The sequence below is a fragment of the Ascaphus truei genome, chromosome 8, assembly GCF_040206685.1.
Source record: "Ascaphus truei isolate aAscTru1 chromosome 8, aAscTru1.hap1, whole genome shotgun sequence".
NCBI lineage: Eukaryota > Metazoa > Chordata > Amphibia > Anura > Ascaphidae > Ascaphus > Ascaphus truei.
In genome coordinates this window covers 61,958,380-61,977,123 of record NC_134490.1, presented here as the reverse complement: position 1 = coordinate 61,977,123, position 18,744 = coordinate 61,958,380, and the positions used below count along the sequence as shown (strand labels likewise).

Genomic DNA, 18,744 nt, shown 5'->3' with positions numbered 1-18,744 from the left:
AAAAAAAAAAAAAAAAAAAAGTGTTTATAAAGTAAACAAACTCTAACTTGAGTTAAAACAAATAGTGCAAACTTCCCGCAAGGTGTTCGTTTTTCGTGTTCCTTCTTATTTGAGGTGCGCCGGGTCGATTGATCGAGGCTTGTGAGGTGGGTATTTTGGTGCTGGTCTAAAAGAAAGCAGAACAAAGCAGGACAATGATTATGGATCATGGCAGCAGGTACCGCTTGCAGGGAGGAAGGGGAACAAGATTGAATGTTTCAAATGATATAAAGGGTTTCAACAAGATGCAATAAGGAAGCATATTGCGGAGAAATAATTGCTGGAACTTCTAGGTCATGCTCTGAAGCTGGGGGTGGAAATGTGAGGATGCACTTCTTCACGGAAAAGGTGGTGGGTTTGTAAAATAGCCTCACTTACTGTACCAGCTTCACGGTGCATAGCCAGCAACCAACCTCGCACTGGTGAGACCCAAAAGGTCGAAACAGCTGTCTGTGAGTAGGTTTACTGGCTGTGCACTTTTTTTAAACTCAGGCTGTGCGTTGAGGCGGTGTGATACGGCAGGTATAAGCTTATAGTGGTCCATGTTAAAATGGATGAAAAGTAAAGAGTGACGCTGTGCTCATTTGCATATTATTACCCAGAATCCCTGGCTGCAGTGGAAACACTGTTTGCAAAACGATAATGGGGAAAGACAGGATTGCAGACCTGTCTGAGACAAGCAAATGCGCCACAAGTGGGATTTTTATTTAAAATAGTCTTCCAACAGAGCTGGTAAAAGTTAATGCAATAAGAGAGTGACAAATTCCTGGGATAGACATAAGGCTAGCCTAAATTCTTTATAAAAGCAACCCAAGGATCAAACATGGCCTGACGTTTTACATTTTGATGTCTCTACGTCTACATCCTGCTATAATAATAAATCTAAAAGCCTGACGCCCTCTTCAACAATATATTTGCATTTGAGCAAGTTCAGTTGAAATGTTTGTAAATAGATTGTATAACGTCAATAACCACAGCCATTAAATATTCACATGTATAGAAGGATTATAATAAAATCAGAACAGTGAGATCAAAACTGACCACAATAAAACCTCGACTGAGCCACCTGTGCTGAAGCAGGGGTATCCTGAAAACCTGACCTGTTGGTGGCTCTTGAGGACTGGAGTTGTCTAGCCCTGCTCTATAACCAACAAGATGACTTTGGCCTATCCTCTTTTCCAAAATGGGCCAATTATCTCTACAATTTGTTTTACATTATTATTGTTTTGATTTGCTCAGTGGAATACAAACAAGAAATACATATATGCATTTGACTACATTTATTTAATTTTTTCACTAACAATTATTTGCTGGCCCTTCCAGCAGCAAAAGAGTTAAGGATGCGTAGTGGTTTTCCATTGTGTTTCCAAAGTATTTTTCACATTGTTTATATATAACACTGTTATATTGTAGCTTAAGAAAACAAGCCTTCACTTATTTTGTGCCTAGTTCTAGGATGATGGTGATGAAGGCAAAACGTAATATTTGTTGCTGTGTATATGGAAATCACACAATGTCAGTTATAAAAATAAAAAAATCTAAAATATGACAAAAGAAAATATGACCTGTCAGGAATGGGTGTGCGGTTGAAAAAACTCAGAGAATAGACTTAGGATAAATACTCCTGACATTAATTTAAGAGCATGAAGAAAGGGAGGAACAATATGATAATGTGCACTGCTTGTATGTTTATTAACGCTTTCCACTTTAGTTGTGCCTTTTTCACATCATAAGAAGGAATATCCTAGCTGCTCAGACTTTGGTAGTTTAGCAGGGCTTCTAAAAATCTCTCTGAGACCATCGATCAATGAAATAATGAGTATGTCGCAGTGACTGCAAAAACAGCTATACTCCTGACCCTCTTCACATGATCAGTGGCTGTATGTCCTTCAGCAAGGACATTAACCTGGATCAAATCCTTTTCTATTAAACCTAACGGAGGACATTTGTGACATTTGGAACTTGCCCTTTTTATCACCTGTAAATGTACCATCTTTTCCTGTGTTTTGTGTAGTTGTGGCCCCTTGGTAATGGTGTTTTAGAAATATAAAGAATCTATTGGTAAAGCGGATAACACAAAAATGGATTTAAATTAATCTCCAAGGCTTCAATTGCAGAGGGGGAAAAAAATAACACAAAAATGTGTACAAATATATGAGTATAAAATCCTCACTATATGTAGAGGAAAAGCCTCATCCTCAGGTGCTCAAAACCTGTGTGATTCGCTCAAACGAGCCAGAATAACAAATACTGTAACGCAATCAAAATCAAATAGTATCTCACATGAAATGAATATACATATCTTAAAGTGAAAAATCAGGTAGATAAGGTTAAGTCCAGCCCAGAGGGTACTGCTCTCTTCCAAAAGGATGCAACACAGGCATTCCAAATAAAATACTATAGAAAAACATAAGGAAAGAATGGTGCACACCTCATAGTGTATTAAATTACTTTACTAGACTCTCAATTGAAAAAAAATGCACTTACACGCGTTCGTAAGTAAACAGCAATACAACCAGGGGCGGTGGAGTCTTTCAAAGCTGGAACTACTGTGTCTTCAGCTGATTCGCCCGTCCTTCCGGGTGCGTACGCCGGTATGGACCGTTAGGTTGCACCTCTGCTGTGCTTCCCCCACCACGTGAAAAAATGCGGTGCATCGTCACAGCGTCCTGACTTAACTTACAGAGGGCGGATCTTGGATGGTGTTACAAGCTCCGAGGTTCTCCCTCTCCTCCACGCTTGGCACAGTTCTGCTCGCACAACCAGCTCCACTATCAAAAGAAAACCACCCTACGCGTTTCAAGGCATGTCATCTTCATCAGGAGCTGTGGTTCTCTTTGGTAGAATTGTCCTTTCAATACCCGCAGTCCCACAAAAGTACAGGACTTTAAAAAAAGAATAACTAATATATCTTTGTGCAATTAAGTCAAGAAAGTATACATTAAAAGAGAAGAGGAAAAAAACATAAACACAACAGTAATCCAAACAAAATGTTGGATTGTTGCAGTCCCTTATCAATTAGAAGCATGCATCTAGAAGAAAAAGTGCACACAATGCACACCAGGGATTAAAAAAGTGTCATTTATTAATAAAAATATTACTGAGGGGATCCAACCCCACCTCAGTTGCAATGGTTATACAACTAGGTACAGTTTCAATAAACATGAACCCTAGGATACATATATTTAATCTAAATCCATGAATGGCATAACACACGATAAAAAATCAATAAATATTAGACAGAAATAAACAAATTGAAACAGAACAGTTGTTCCTGAGTAGTGTATAGTAAAACACCTATTGAGGACTGTCTAGAGCTGGCAGGGGGAGACGGAAACTCACACTGAAGCCAAGTGCGGGTCCACGGTGACCGTATGAAGATCCGGATCACAGCACCGCAGAGATGGAGTCACCGCATGGGCTTCTTGCTGGCGCCGTCTCAGCCCGTCAGCAAACACGCGCAGGATGACCTGTCGTGACCTCTATGCGTTTCGCACTACGTGCTTCGTCAGGAGGTCACGTACAGCGTCATCCGCGCGTATTAATGTAAGCAGCAGCCAATCAAATGGCCTGGCCCAGAACAGACACCCAATGCGTGCCATGCACGCACGGAGTGTAAATCAAAGTTATACAAGCAACAATCAATGCAACTACATGCCATACCATTACAGAGGGCATAAACACTCATAAACTTCAATAAATATACACAACATCAGTAAATAAATAAATAAATTAATCAACTCCTTCATTATTGATGTGCAAAATCTGAAACCTGTTACAGATCCAGCAAAGCAATAAATCTACCGTTTCTGAAACTAATTTAACACCAATAATCGAATACATATCTGAAAAAATACAAAAATATGTAAATACAAAAAAAAAAAGGGAGAATACAAAAAAGACTTAAAAGTAATTCAATAAACATGAATGTTATTACCTTAAAAAGGGAGTTAATTCGATAAGTTCATTAAAACCAGTGGGATATCTAGTTTGGAATTCATATATCCAATATTGTTCCCGTTTTAATAATTGGTTATCCCTATTACCCTGTCTAGTGTTCAGTGGTACACTTTCTAGTCCTTTAAATCTAATACAGCTAGGATCGTTATTGTGAATTTCTTTGAAGTGTTTTAATAACGGAGTTAGTGGCATACCTTTTTGTCAGACAATTTATAAAGTTTTTAATGTTATAAACAGATTTAGTAGCACAAGACTTACTAACTCTGTTTATAACATTAAAAACTTTATAAATTGTCTGACAACGCATGTGGTCTATGTCTTACAGTGTAGCTGTAATCTACAGTACATTGGTAAGACTAAAAGACCATTTAAGATGCGTATGTTAGAACACTTGAGAAATGTGAAGAATATACCTAAAATACTAGCAAAAGGTATGCCACTAACTCCGTTATTAAAACACTTCAAAGAAATTCACAATAACAATCCTAGCTGTATTAGATTTAAAGGACTAGAAAGTGTACCACTGAACACTAGACAGGGTAATAGGGATAACCAATTATTAAAACGGGAACAATATTGGATATATGAATTCCAAACTAGATATCCCACTGGTTTTAATGAGCTTATCGAATTAACTCCCTTTTTAAGGTAATAACATTCATGTTTATTGAATTACTTTTAATTCTTTTTTGTATTCTCTTTTTTTTTTGTATTTACATATTTTTGTATTTTTTCAGATATGTATTCGATTATTGGTGTAAATTATTTTCAGAAACGGTAGATTTATTGCTTTGCTGGATCTGTAACAGGTTTCAGATTTTGCACATCAATAATGAAGGAGTTGATTAATTAATGTATTTATTTACTGATGTGTATATTTATTGAAGTTTATGAGTGTTTATGCCCTCTGTAATGGTATGGCATGTAGTTGCATTGATTGTTGCTCGTATAACTTTGATTTACACTCCATGCGTGCATGGCACGCATGGGGTGTCTGTTCTGGGCCAGGCCATTTGATTGGCTGCTGCTTACATTAATACGCGCGGATGACGCTGTACGTGACCTCCTGATGAAGCCCGTAGTGCGAAACGCGTAGAGGTCACGACAGGTCATCGTGCGCGTGTTTGCTGACGGGCTGAGACGGCGCCTGCAAGATGCCCATGTGGTGACTCCATCTCTGCGGTGCCATGATCCAGATCTTCATACGTCACCGTGGACACGCACTTGGCTTCAGTGTGAGTTTCCGTCTCCCCCTGCCAGCTCTAGACAGTCCTCAATAGGTGTTTTACTATACACTACTCAGGAACAACTGTTCTGTTTCAATTTGTTTATTTCTGTCTAATTTTTATTGATTTTTTATCGTGTGTTATGTCATTCATGGATTTAGATTAAATATATGTATCCTAGGGTTCATATTTATTGAAACTGTACCTAGTTGTATAACCATTGCAACTGAGGTGGGGTTGGATCCCCTCAGTAATATTTTTATTAATAAATGACACTTTTTTAATCCCTGGTGCGCATTGTGTGCACTTTTTCTTCTTGTTTTTCAGGGTGCCCCCCCCTTTTCAGGGGGGATCACCTTGATTTGAGAGCTGTTCAGGGAGACGCTCCACACACTTGCAGCAAGGGGATTTTCCTTTACCATACATCTGCAGCACGAGCGCTGAATATCCTATACTACCTGCTTTCAAGAAGCATGCATCTGTCCATAAACTAACACAAAATTAGTTAAATTATAGTATATTATTGCACACAAAATATATAGGTGTGAAGCAATATACAAATGAACGCATAGTAATAAACAATCATATACATGGTCAACCCAAATTAAGATCATGGAAAATCCCAAAATAATTAAGCAGCATACATTAATCTAAAAATAGGTGTTACCTGAATAGTTTACCAAATATAATTTACAATTTAAATAAGATCTCGGTTGTAAACTTGATCATTTAAAAATGTAACTAAATTAAAATATATGATTAAAAATGTATTATTAAAAATGTAATTATTCATTATTTGTTTACACTATAAAAAAGAGGCTAAGTCTATCCCTTCATTCAGGCCGTCATCTAATTCATGGATCCAAAAAGTTTCCCTCTGGCGTAACTTAAGGAATCTATTACCTCCTTTTACATCCAATTCTACAGGTACATACTCAATGCCAATCACTTGAAGTTCACAAGGATACATCTTGTGTACCATATTAAAATGTTTGGACACACCATGGGTTAAAACGCCTTTGAGAATATTACCCCTATGTTCTAGGAAGCTTTATTTTAGGGTGCGTTTCGTCCTCCCTACGTATTGGAAACCACATCCACATTCCAATACGTATACTAAAAACCTAGTGTTACAATTGATAAAACTTTGAATCGGATGAATGATATTAAAAGTGTTCGATTTAAAAGTATACAACAAAAGACGGGTGCCTAATGCTACATTTAATTGACAAAACATATATGGTAATACTTATAAAGTTAAATACTTCTATAGTAATGATAATTACTTGGTTATTTAATTAACCCTTTAGCCAAAGCGTCATAAGCTTTTGTTGTATACATTTGCCATGCTCAGTAGCACTCTTTTTGACATAAATATATATTCATGATGTGGTGGGTGTAGGAGTTTGAGCTAGCTGGGAATGTGTGTTAATCAATTTCTTACTGGTATCATTTGTTTGGAGGTAGGTGGCACCTCCCCCCAGAGCTCACTCCTCCTCACCTTTTTTTACTTGGGAGGTCTTTTCATTTTTCTGCAAGAACAGGACCTACTATGGTTCTTTCCCTTCATACAGAGGTAAAAGGATAGGGTTCACAGTGTAGTGTAGGACCTGCATTAATTTGGTTATACCTTGACGTTTGGTATGCAGGCTTATGACGCTTTGGCCAAAGGGTTAACTAAATAACCAAGTAATTATTATTATTATTATTGAAGTATTTAACTTTATACTTATTACCATATATGTTTTGTCAATTGGATGTAGCATTGGGCACCCCTGTCTTTTGTTGTATACATTTGCCACACTCAGTAGCACTCTTTTTTACATAAATATATATTCTTGATGTGGTGGGTGTAGGAGTTTGAGCTAGCTGGGAATGTGTGTCGATTTAAAAGTAGCCTGACTATCCTTGATTACAGGTTAGACATCTACCATTGCATCTGAATGAACCCTTCACAGAAACATTATTAGCGCCACCACCTGCAGGGGCATTTTCCGTGTCCCTAAGTAATGTAGGTGCTAGCATATTCTTCAAAGTCTTAGCTCTCCTATAAATAATTTTTGTTTATCTTGGATAATCCTTCTGAGGATCGGGTCACACTGTAATATACCACAATGTTTATCCATGATTTTATTCATATGTCTAGAAGCTCCATTACATTTTGTAATAAACAGTACATTTTGTGGTTTATCTTTCTTGTGGTCTCTACCTATAACGGCAGTCTCTGTCTATAGATAGAACTCTATTATATGCCCTCTCAACATTGGCCATCCCATGTCCCTTAGATAAAAATGTATTTTTTAATTGGACCGATTGGCTAACAGTCTTACAATTTTGAGCAGTTTCTCTTAAGTCTTTGGAACTGCCCAAAGTGTATGTTTGTAACCCATAGGTGATGGTGATTACTTGTAGCCTCTAAGTACTTGTTACAGTCCACCTCTTTGTAGAAAGTTCTGGTATGAATATGACCATCATCAGAAATAAAAAGAACTAGATCCACGTCTCGCACAGCTTCCCCAAGCCTGCTATAGTGTCGTGAACATTATGCAGTATTTGAAGAGCATACAGTAGCGAGAATACCTTTGTGAACCCCTTATGATTTTCACATATTGCAAACCTAAAATGTTTATAACAAAGGGAGGGGGGTGGGGGAGACTCTCGCATCACCTTATTCAATGTAAATGACACGGTGCAATAAGGTCAGTTTCATTTTGCCAGGTTACGACAGATCCAATCTGAGTATTAAAACTATACATACAAGACTAGGGGTTATTATTCATATGATTTTAAAAAGACAGTAATTTCTCGGTGTGACCTTTCCATACGAGTAAAATGTCGTCGATAAAACACCTGTATACTCTAAAAAGGGATTATTATTCCAAATATATAATTGTTCCCAAAATCCCATCATAAGGTTGGCAAAACTCGATGCAAAAGTAGTGCCCATGGCAGTCCCTTTAGTCTGCAAGTAAAAATCACCATCAAATCTAAAATAATTGGTTGTTAAGATAAAGTATACACAGGTAAGAATAAAATATCTCTGTACAGTGGACATATCTGGGTCTTCTTTAAGAAAGGACTCCTCTGCCCTAACCCCTAATTCATGTTTTATATTGGTATATAATGATTCAACATCACAGGACAACCAAAGGTATCCTTTATGCCAATCGATTTCCTGTATAAGGTTCAGGACGTGTTGTATCTTTATTATGTGATCGTAGAGTTATTACATATTTTTGCAGGAAAACATCTAGATATTTAGACACATTTATGGACAGATGCATGCTTCTAATTGACAAGGGACTGCAACAATCCAACATTTGGTTTGGATTACTATTAAGTATATGTTTTTTCCCCCTCTTTTTTAATCTATACTTTCTTGACCTGATATCATGTGTTTTGATTTGATTGCACTAAGATATTTTCTCATAATAATATTGAGGACATCAGAATACAATAGTCTTTATTAAAGTCCTGGACTTTTGTGGGACTACGGGTATTTAAAGGACAATTCTACCAAAGAGAACCACACCCCTGACGAAGATGACAAGCCTCGAAACGCGTAGGGTGGTTCTCTTTTGGTAGTGGAGCTGGTTGTGCGAGCAGAACTGTGCCAAGCGTGGAGGAGAGGAAGAGCCTCGGAGCTTATTACACCATCCCAGATCCGCCCTCTGTAAGTGAAGTCAGGGCGCTGTGACGTTGCAATGCTGCGATGCACCGCATGTTCTCACGTGGTGGGAAGCACAGCTGAGGTGCTACCTGACGGTACGTACCGGCGGAGGCACCAGGAAGGACGAGCGAATCATCTGAAGACACAGTGGTTCCAGCTTTGAAAGACTCCACAGCCCCTGGTTTTAATGCTGTTTACTTACGAACGCGTGTAAGTTCATTTTTGTTAAATTGAGCGTCCAATAAAGTAATTTAATACACTATGAGGTATGCGCCCTTCTTACATTTTGTTTTTAATGGTGTTTTAGGCCAGGGGTATTCAACTCCAATCCTCAAGCTCCCCCTCCACCCCCCCCCCCCAACAGGTCAGGTTTTTAGGATATCACAGTTTCAGCACAGGTGGCTCAATTGAGCCACCTGTGTGGAAGCAGGGTCTGATTGAGCCACCTGTGACTAAGCAGGGATTACCTGAAACCTGACCTGTTGAGTGGGTTTGAGGACTGGAGTTGAGCACCCCTGTTTTAGGCTGTGTTATTTCACCCAAAGGATACTACAAGTCTAATCTGCTTCAGATCCAACTCATTTCCAGTGTACTGACTCAGCTGCCTGAAGTGTTAAACTTTAGAAAACATATATATGGAATAACACTGAATGTATTTACCACAAGAATTCATTCATGTCACGGCAAACAGAAGGTAATCCAGAGAGTTTCAGATATTTTAGAAATGTTTCTGTGGTACTTTTATCTTTTATTTAAATGTATGCAGCATACCTCACAGGAGTAATTCGAGGCCTTGCTTCTTGATGTTCATAGATTGCGCTTGAGGCACTGTCAAATCGGGCAGTTTTATTCAAAGGATCTGCTGGCAATGGTTTCTGCGGAGGGCTCGGTATGCAGGATCCCTGGAAGCAAAATACAAAAACAACCATTGAACCATTTTGAACAAACATTTGAAATAAGTCTTGGCATTAAAAATCGGAATGTTCACAAAGTGTTTGGCAGGCAAAGGTGAAACTCATAAACTGTAGAACCTCTATTGTATCCTCTGTTACACTTTATGGACAGCACTGACCCACACAATCCGAAATCAGATTGTTTTACAAATCTCTATTCAACACAATGACTTTTCTATTCAAGGTAAATACAAAGAACCAAGGCTGCATCCACGTCTCGCACAGTCTCCCCAAGCCTGCTGAAGTGTCGTGAACATTATGCAGTATTTGAAGAGCATACAGTAGCGAGAATACGTTTGTGAACCCCTTATGATTTTCACATATTGCAAACCTAAAATGTTTATAAACAAAGGGAGGGGGGAGGGGGGTGGGCGAGACTCTCGCATCACCTTATTCAATGTAAATGACACGGTGCAATAAGGTCAGTTTCATTTTGCCAGGTTACGACAGATCCAATGTGATCATTCTTCCTGTAACTATACAGGTAAATAAGAATTTTAACCCAGGTGAGTGTTAGGCCCTGCTATGGTCATGCCTTGTAAGTGGCTGCAGGCTTAAGACGCTTTCGCCAAAGGGTTAAACTAAATGACCCTTTTTACAAGAGATATATAGGTATTGCACTGTGTATTTTTGTCACATTTGAAGTAGCTTTGGGCATTTCTTGTTTTTGTTGTATACATTTAGCCACGCCCACTAAACAGGCACCAAAAAAAACATAGATTGTAAGCTCCACGGGGCAAGGACCTGTGCCTGCAAAATGTCTCTGTAAAGTGCTTCGTAAAATTAGCAGCGCTATACAAGAACATGCTATTATTATTATTATTATTTTGACACTTACATGCATATATATATATTGTGTGGTATTGGTTGGGATTTCTCAGAGCTTGTTGGGAATCTGTTTACGGTGCAATAAGGACAAGATAATCGTGAACACAGAGGGAAAGGTCCCTAATGAATGCATTCAGTGTTGTGATAAATTGTTTTTAAATTAAAACCATTTTATAATAAACATATTAAAAATAAATTGCATTGTATAATAGATCCATGGCCAATTTGTAAATACACAATCAGAGATACAGAAAAATAATAAATTATCTATATACTGTACACACTATATAGTTCAACTGCAATATATAACTGTTGGTATAGTCATTTGTACTGTATTAGATAAATTACATTAGTATTAGATACCAGCAATTTTATTTACAAAAGCTCCACATTCACTAATTGAATATGGAGCACAAAAAATCCCATATATATGGCAAAAATAAATGCCAAATAAGGGTGCAGTCAAACTAAGAATTAAACATTACTTACAATAATGCGCAAGTTTAAAAACATGAAACCTATACATGATCTTCGTGCTCGAATAAGTGAATGCCGCTGACTGAAATATTAACTGGTAAGGGTAACAATAATAAGCACATTACCCCATTATTATGCCATAATCCCATCCATGGCTTGCTTAAATCCCTCTATCCAGTGCCCGATTGCAATTCACATACAAAACGGACAACCTGAGTTAAAATATAGATGAAAACGCTTAGTTTATAATATTATGTGGTAGGGGTAATGATAATAAGCAGCATATTGTGGTGGGTAATTGCAGCGATTAGTAATGCTACAAATATAGTTTTTACATTATAATACCACATAAAAATGCTGTTCATAGCTTGCTTAAAACCCTCTTTGCAGTACTTGCTTCTTCAGGGGTAAGATGGCTGAAGAAGCGGATTAATCCGCGAAACGCGTAGGGTGACGTCACACACCCTGCGTCTCGGCGTTCTGCGCGTTCATCCCTATACCCTCTTTGATCGAGTAATCTTTGGCGCCATACACCAGCACCAGCCCCCTCCGACGGCGGATTCTCTCGCGAGAGAGAGCGGCAGAGCAGTGTGCTGGAGATTGCGAGCAGGAGAGGTCTGAAGGCTATCAAACTAACTCCCCAGCAGACGGTGGTACTTTCCGCACACCCAGCGGGTCTGGACAGGAGTGGGAGAGGACATCCCAGCAGCACACCTGTAGCAGAGGAGCAGCCCTTCAGAGTTATTTCAATGCGCTTGACCTACCTGCAGCTTGTAAGTAGGATTCTTATAGTTGCTGGACCCAGGATCAGTGGATGTTTCTAATGTATTTTTGTTATTTGATTTTTGTCATTTTATTAAATAGTTTTAATTTATTATTTATTTTTTGTGCTTGCTCAATCACTTTATCCTTTATTGTTTTGTTTATTGTTTTTCTAAGGTGCATTGTCTCCTAACAATATTACACTATGTTGTTTTATTTATTCATTTTCATGTGCTGAGCGACGGCTGTTTCCAGTTATCAGCATCCTTGGAACTCTTTGGGACTATTTCAGCATCCAGTCATTATCACACGGTTGTATTTGTGCACAATCACTGTAGGGTTAACTAATATTGTTAATCCATTTGCATCTATTTTTATTTTAATTATTTTATTTAGAATAAGGGCGCCCCTATCTTCTGTTTTTTATGTCTGATCAAACAAATGACACAAAGACATGTTACTATTTCAACATTTATTTATACACAAATGATTCAATATTCATGTGTGACAAAGTATGTGAACCTTTAGATTCAGTACCTGGTGGAGCCCCCTTGAGCAGCAATGACTTTAAACGTTTCCTGTAACTGCTGTTCAGTCTCTCACAACGGTTTTGAGGAATGTTGGCCCATTCATCCTTACAGAACGGTTTCAACTCAGTGACATTTTGAGGGCTTCCTTGCATGGACAGCTCGCTTCAGGTCCTGCCACAATATTTTGATGGAGTTTAAGTCCGGACTTTGATTAGGCCATTATTAAAATGCGGAATTTCTTCTTCTGCAGCCATTCTTTTGCCAATTTGCTTGTATATTTAGGATCATTGTCTTGCTGCATGGCCCACTTTTGGTTCAGCTTTAGTTCACAGATGGATGGCCTGACATTCTCCTCTAGAGTCTTCTGATACAATGCAGAATTCATGGTTATGTTAATGCTGGCAAGCCGTCCATGTCCTGAGGCAGCAAAGCAGCCCCAAACAATCACACTCCCACTACCATGCTTGACGGTTGGGATAAGGTTCTTCTGTTTGAACACAGTGTTTGGTTTTTGCCAAACACAGCGTTTCTCATTGAGGCCAAAAAGTTCTACCTTTGACTTGTCTGTCCAGAGAATATTGTACAAGAAGTCTTATGGATCATCTATGTGCTCTTTGGCAAACTTCAGACGGGCAACAATGATCTTTTTAGAGAGCAGTGGTTTCCTCCAGGCTATCCTTCCATGAACACCATTCTTGTTCAGTCTTTTTCTGATAGTTGAGTCATGAATATTAGACAAGGCAAGAGTGGCCTGCACATCCTTGGATGTTACTGAGGGTTGTGACTTCTGGATGATTTATTGTTTTTGGAGACATTTTGGTGGGGCGACTGCTCCTGGGTAGAGTGATCATGGTCTTGAACTTTCTCCCTTTGTCTGACAGTGGATTGATGGAGCCCCAAATCCTTAAAAATGGTTGAATAATGAGCATCAATATCTTCTTTTCTGAGGTCCTCAGAGATTTATTTTGATTGTGCCATGATGCGTTTCCACACAACTGTAGGGTGAAGACCAAACGCACAAAATGTTTGATCTTTATATAGGGTGGGGCCTCCCAAACACACCCCTGATGATCTACCTAATTATTTCAACACTTGATTCTAATTATCCCCTTATATTTAGCTGATAAAACCAGGGTTTCACTTACTTTTGCATTTACCCTGGCTCTTAATTACTCATTGTTTGTCCAATTCATACATCATTTGCTTTGAAGAGACATGGAATTTCTTAAAATAAACCCTATTGAATATTTAAGAAAAGCCTGGTTTTCATTCAAACAGTTATCATAGGAAAAACTCTGAAATTTCCGTAATTATCATTGGGATTCACAAACTTTTTCTCGCCACTGTATATTGTGTGTCCACTCCCTTTTCACTAGGTATCCTTGCAGTTTTTGTTTTAAACATACATATATATATATATATACTCTGGAATGATACTATGTCTGCATCAGGGGTGGCCCACTCCAGTCCTCAAGAGCTACCAACAGCTCAGCTTTTCAGGATATCCCTGCTTCAGCAACCTTAATCAGCGGTTCAGTCAACGACAGCACCACATGTGCTGAAGCAGGGATATCCTTAAAACCTGACCTAATGGTCGCCCTTGAGGACCGGAGTCGGCTACCCCTGGTCTAAATCCTTTGTGAAAAGAAAAGGATGAACACATAACACTTGCTACAATTATTGTTTTGTGTCATTCTCACCCCCTCTGCCCTACAACAAACAGTAATAACCAAAATGAAAAGTTCTTTCAATGGTAGTGTATTTTTATTGATATTTAATGTGGATTAAAAGGACAGGGAGGATGGGCTACTGGAAAAAAAAAAGCTTTGAGTGACTTAATGGTTTTGTTGCCCAAATAGAAATATGAACTTGCTGGAAATGTGCAGTTATAATAAGAGTGATCATGGAAGCAAGCATAACATTTAACTTTAAGACAACTATATCCTAGGGTAGGTCTTAATACCATCACATTTCTCAGTTGCTTTTATCCACCTTCAAGCTTTCTAAATGCCTGTAAAACACATGGTTAATCGCAGGGTTGTTAATCTTTTAATACATTAAAAACTGCTGCGGATGGTTTTGATTTAAATGGTAAAATGTGGATTTAAAATGGCATTAAATTAACATTGTTAATGTCAGTAGTAATGTCAGCAGCAAGATGTGCTATGATCAGCTCATTAAATGTGTCTGCTTTTATTCACCTCATGCATTTAAATATCTGGTGATCAAAGTGCAAAAGTACTGTACATGATTGTACGAGTATCAGTACTGTACATGATTGTACATGTACAGTACTGTACATGCTGCCGGGACCGGGGGGGGGGGGGGAACTAGATGCTGCCGGGACCGGGGGGGGGGGAACTAGATGCTGCCGGGACCAGGGGGGGGAACTAGATGCTGCCGGGACCGGGGGAGGGGGGAACTAGATGCTGCCGGGACCGGGGGGGGGGGGGAACTAGATGCTGCTGGGACCGGGGGGGGGGGGGGAACTAGATGCTGCCGGGACCGGGGGGGGGGGAACTAGATGCTGCCGGGACCGGGGGGGGGGGGGAACTAGATGCTGCCGGGACCGGGGGGGGGGAACTAGATGCTGCCGGGACCGGGGGGGGGGGGGAACTAGATGCTGCCGGGACCGGGGGGGGGGGAACTAGATGCTGCCGGGACCGGGGGGGGGGAACTAGATGCTGCCGGGACCGGGGGGGGGGGGGAACTAGATGCTGCCGGGACCGGGGGGGGGGGAACTAGATGCTGCCGGGACCGGGGGGGGGGGGAACTAGATGCTGCCGGGACCGGGGGGGGGGAACTAGATGCTGCTGGGACCAGTGGGGGGGGGACTAGATGCTGCTGGGACAGGGGGGGGGAACTACTAGATGCTGCTGGGGGGGAACTAGATGCTGGTGGGGGGGAGCGGGGAACTAGATGCTGGTGGGGGGGAGCGGGGAAACTAGATGCTGCCAGGGGGGGGGGGGATGGAATTTAGATGCTGCTGGAGGGGGGGGGGTACTAGATGCTGGTGGGGGGGAGCGGGGAAACTAGATGCTGCCGGGGGGGGGGGGGGGATTGGAATTTAGATGCTGCTGGAGGGGGGGGACTAGATGCTGCCGCGGGGGGGGGAAGCTAGATTTTTTTTCCGTTTTACAATAAGAACAGTTAAGTAAAAGTTGCGCGCTAAGTTTTTTTTTTTACGTGGTAGGTGCGCTATGGGTTGGGGGGGGGGGGGGGTTCCTGCCCTTTCATTTGTCCTGGGCCCCATGATTTCTGTTGGTGGCCCTGGACACAGTTGCTACTGTGTGTTTTATAGGCCCCCAAAGTGTTCATATATTTATTGAACCCAATTTATTAGAACTCCTAGGAAAGTGGCAAGATGGTACCAAAAGTAGAGTTATAGCGCGTGTTGCAAATGAAAAAATGAAATATATTTGTTTGCATACACAAAAAGCTGATTTTATATGCGTACCCCTCCAAAACGATCGGATACATCTGTATTATATTGCATTACATTCGTTTTACAGACAAAAGGGGAAAAAAAACATTAAAATGGGCAATTCAAAAACAGCTAACCTATCGCTTTCTATTTTTTATAGTATGATTTTGAGCCCCACTAAATATACGGCAGTTTTGGCCATTGTCATAAATACAGTAATCTAGTTTGCTGCATGATAAGGATGTATAAACATATTTTGCTTATCAGTAATTGTTTGGTGAAAGAACATTAGATATAAAAAGAAAGTATTAGGGATGTCACAAATATTCATGAACTACCCAGCCATAGCAAACACGGAAATAAAATATCCCTTTCTTGTAAACGGTCTGCATATCTTTGTGTGATGGGAACACTGCCACTTGGCAACTGCAGAGGATTTTATACACAGCCTAATGAATTGTCAGCAAAAGACCAGCAACCTGAAGTCCTGCAGTATAATAGAAGATAGCAACCAGCTAAGGTGAATGAAATAGTAGAAACGTGCAAAAATAATTGCACATTAAATAAGTTAGGTGGGTGAAAATAAAAATATCACAAGTGAGCACATTCACACATGTCAGACAGGTTTGCCACCCTGTCTTTCCACATTATCTCTTGGCATATAGCGCTTAAACTACAGCCAGGGATTCTGGGTAATGACATGCCAATGTGCACACAGTGTCACCTTTTGATTCTTATCCATTTTAACATGGACAACCCCTATAAGCGTATGCCTGCCTTATTACACAACTTTTCAGCACAGCTCCAGAATTGTGGCCACATTTTTTAAACGTTAGCAACAATAATTAATTTTTCCGTTTAAAAAAATTAAAATAAATAAAAAAGCCAATTTGTTTGGTTTGCGCCCACTGTGCTCCTCGCTGTTAGATTGTAAAATAAAATAGTTTAAACTTTTACAGTGCCTGAGGTACAGCAGCACCTGCGTGCCACGGACATCCAGCACTTCTGCGTCATATAATTGCTCCAGGAGGACCTGGATGCCGGAAATGGAAATGGTGGGAACTCGACTACTATTGGAGTGGTCAGCCTCCACAAGCCTCCGGCGAGCCAGCATGCATATGCTGGGCCAGGAACATCATCAGGGCACTCTTAAGGGTTAAAGTGTTATGTTGGCTGCAATAGTTTTTCAATTTGTAAAAATAAGAAGGTTCCCAGGAGACTGAAAATAGCAAAGGGATATATTCAAATTGTATTTAATATAGAGATGATGCATTCTTTTTGTCATTGTATTCAGGACATTGGTGCATTTGCCTCACTAGTTGACAAAGCAAAAATGATGCAGATAACAAAAGTACTCCTTACTTGCAGGTAACTATTTAGGAGTAATACAAACATTTATAAAAAAAAAATAGCAGTTCTGTAGTATTAGACAATATTGTATTTCTTAACATCATACCCAGCGCCTTCCATGTTTCCTCATCGCTAAGTCAGCGACTGTAAGCGTTGGAGGTGTGTTTCGTGTATTTAAATTAAGCAGAGAAGACAGACATGTGGGTGCAATTATTAAAATGAGCCAACGCTCATAAAATGTTAATGATGCTTTAGTAAAAAGTAACTTATTACTGTAGCAATTGACTAAAATGTTTTGCAAATTGTTTTGTTTTTTGTTTTCTTTTTACGGTCATAAGAAAGGTGGTGGTAGGCATCCCAAAACTGGTTAAATCTCCCGTAACTATAGTAAATAATGAGGTATGTCCACAACCAGTAACACACCTCACTATGCAAAATCATTGCATTGCCCGAGTGAAGTTCTTTAGTAAGGGAATGATGTGGTACACTAATCAAATAATATATTGATTGTAACAATGTAACTCCTTGAACATCTGCTGTTGCCATTACAAACGTGTGCTATCATATTTACAAATAAGTAAAGTCTCCTATAGATAGGAAAGTTTGTTTGCTTGCTGAGAAAAATCAAGTGAAATTTATTGGTCGAACACAACCGAAAAATTTCTTGATGGCAAAAAATGTATGAAGTGTTTGGCAAATCACTGAATTGAGAAATCACAGCTCAGCAAGCATTAAAGTTTGCATGGAGTTTAAGTGAATTGCATTAGATGTTTCTACAGAAATAGACGGTTTCACTTGGAAATTGCATTCCTGCAGTTTAATGAATAGGTCTCTAAATGTATACATAATTATGGGAACAACTTGCATTGCACCCTACGCTGACTAGTTGAGTTCCCTTATGATGTTCACTGAATGCCAGGCCATTTTTACTTGTTTTGTAGGGGTAATCACATTCAACGCAACGTAATCTGAACGAAAGAGGAGGAGCCTCCTGCTTGCGTCACCACGATGATGTCACGATCACCTCTCCAGCAGTGCCAGGGTTAAAATAACATACCACAGGTGAAGTACACCTTAAATGTTGGTCTCTAGAATGGGACATTGAGAAATGAGGGTGGCACTTGGGTTTGTTTCTTTTATAAATATATTTGTATCCTTATTTTTAGTACTTTCTGCTATTTATGTATGTTCAATTAAGACAGAAACACCAACACAAGTCCGCCCACATCCCATACAGGTTGCACACATCTATGTCACTCTCTTATACGCAAGTAACATGTACAGCCAAACCTAGGCTAAGGAACTACAGAGCCAGCAATTCATTCAGGGACAGCTTCTTGGGTCTTCTTTTTAGACTCATCAGTCTGAACTTGGTTGTTAGGTAGGCATTGTAAAGAAGATGAGAAAAACGTCTTCAGACTCCTGATTATATGGGGCTCGTCTAATACAATGCAGTGTCTCTAACAACACACTTACTAAAATATGCTGCGTTTGTGCATTCTTGTATATGTTTAGGAATAAAATG

At 39.7% G+C, this 18,744-nt stretch overlaps 1 protein-coding gene across 1 annotated transcript in view; it reads right to left on the bottom strand.

Annotated features, from left to right (window-relative positions):
- ADAM12 (ADAM metallopeptidase domain 12) overlaps window positions 1-18,744 on the bottom strand; it is a 350,504-nt gene continuing 331,760 nt past the window's right edge. The window contains exons 22-23 of the mRNA XM_075612257.1: window positions 9,667-9,797; window positions 1-166 (exon numbers count right to left, since the gene is read on the bottom strand). Of these exons, the coding sequence (XP_075468372.1) occupies window positions 106-166; window positions 9,667-9,797 (192 nt within the window). The 3' untranslated portion in view covers window positions 1-105. The remainder of the gene's footprint in view (window positions 167-9,666; window positions 9,798-18,744) is intronic.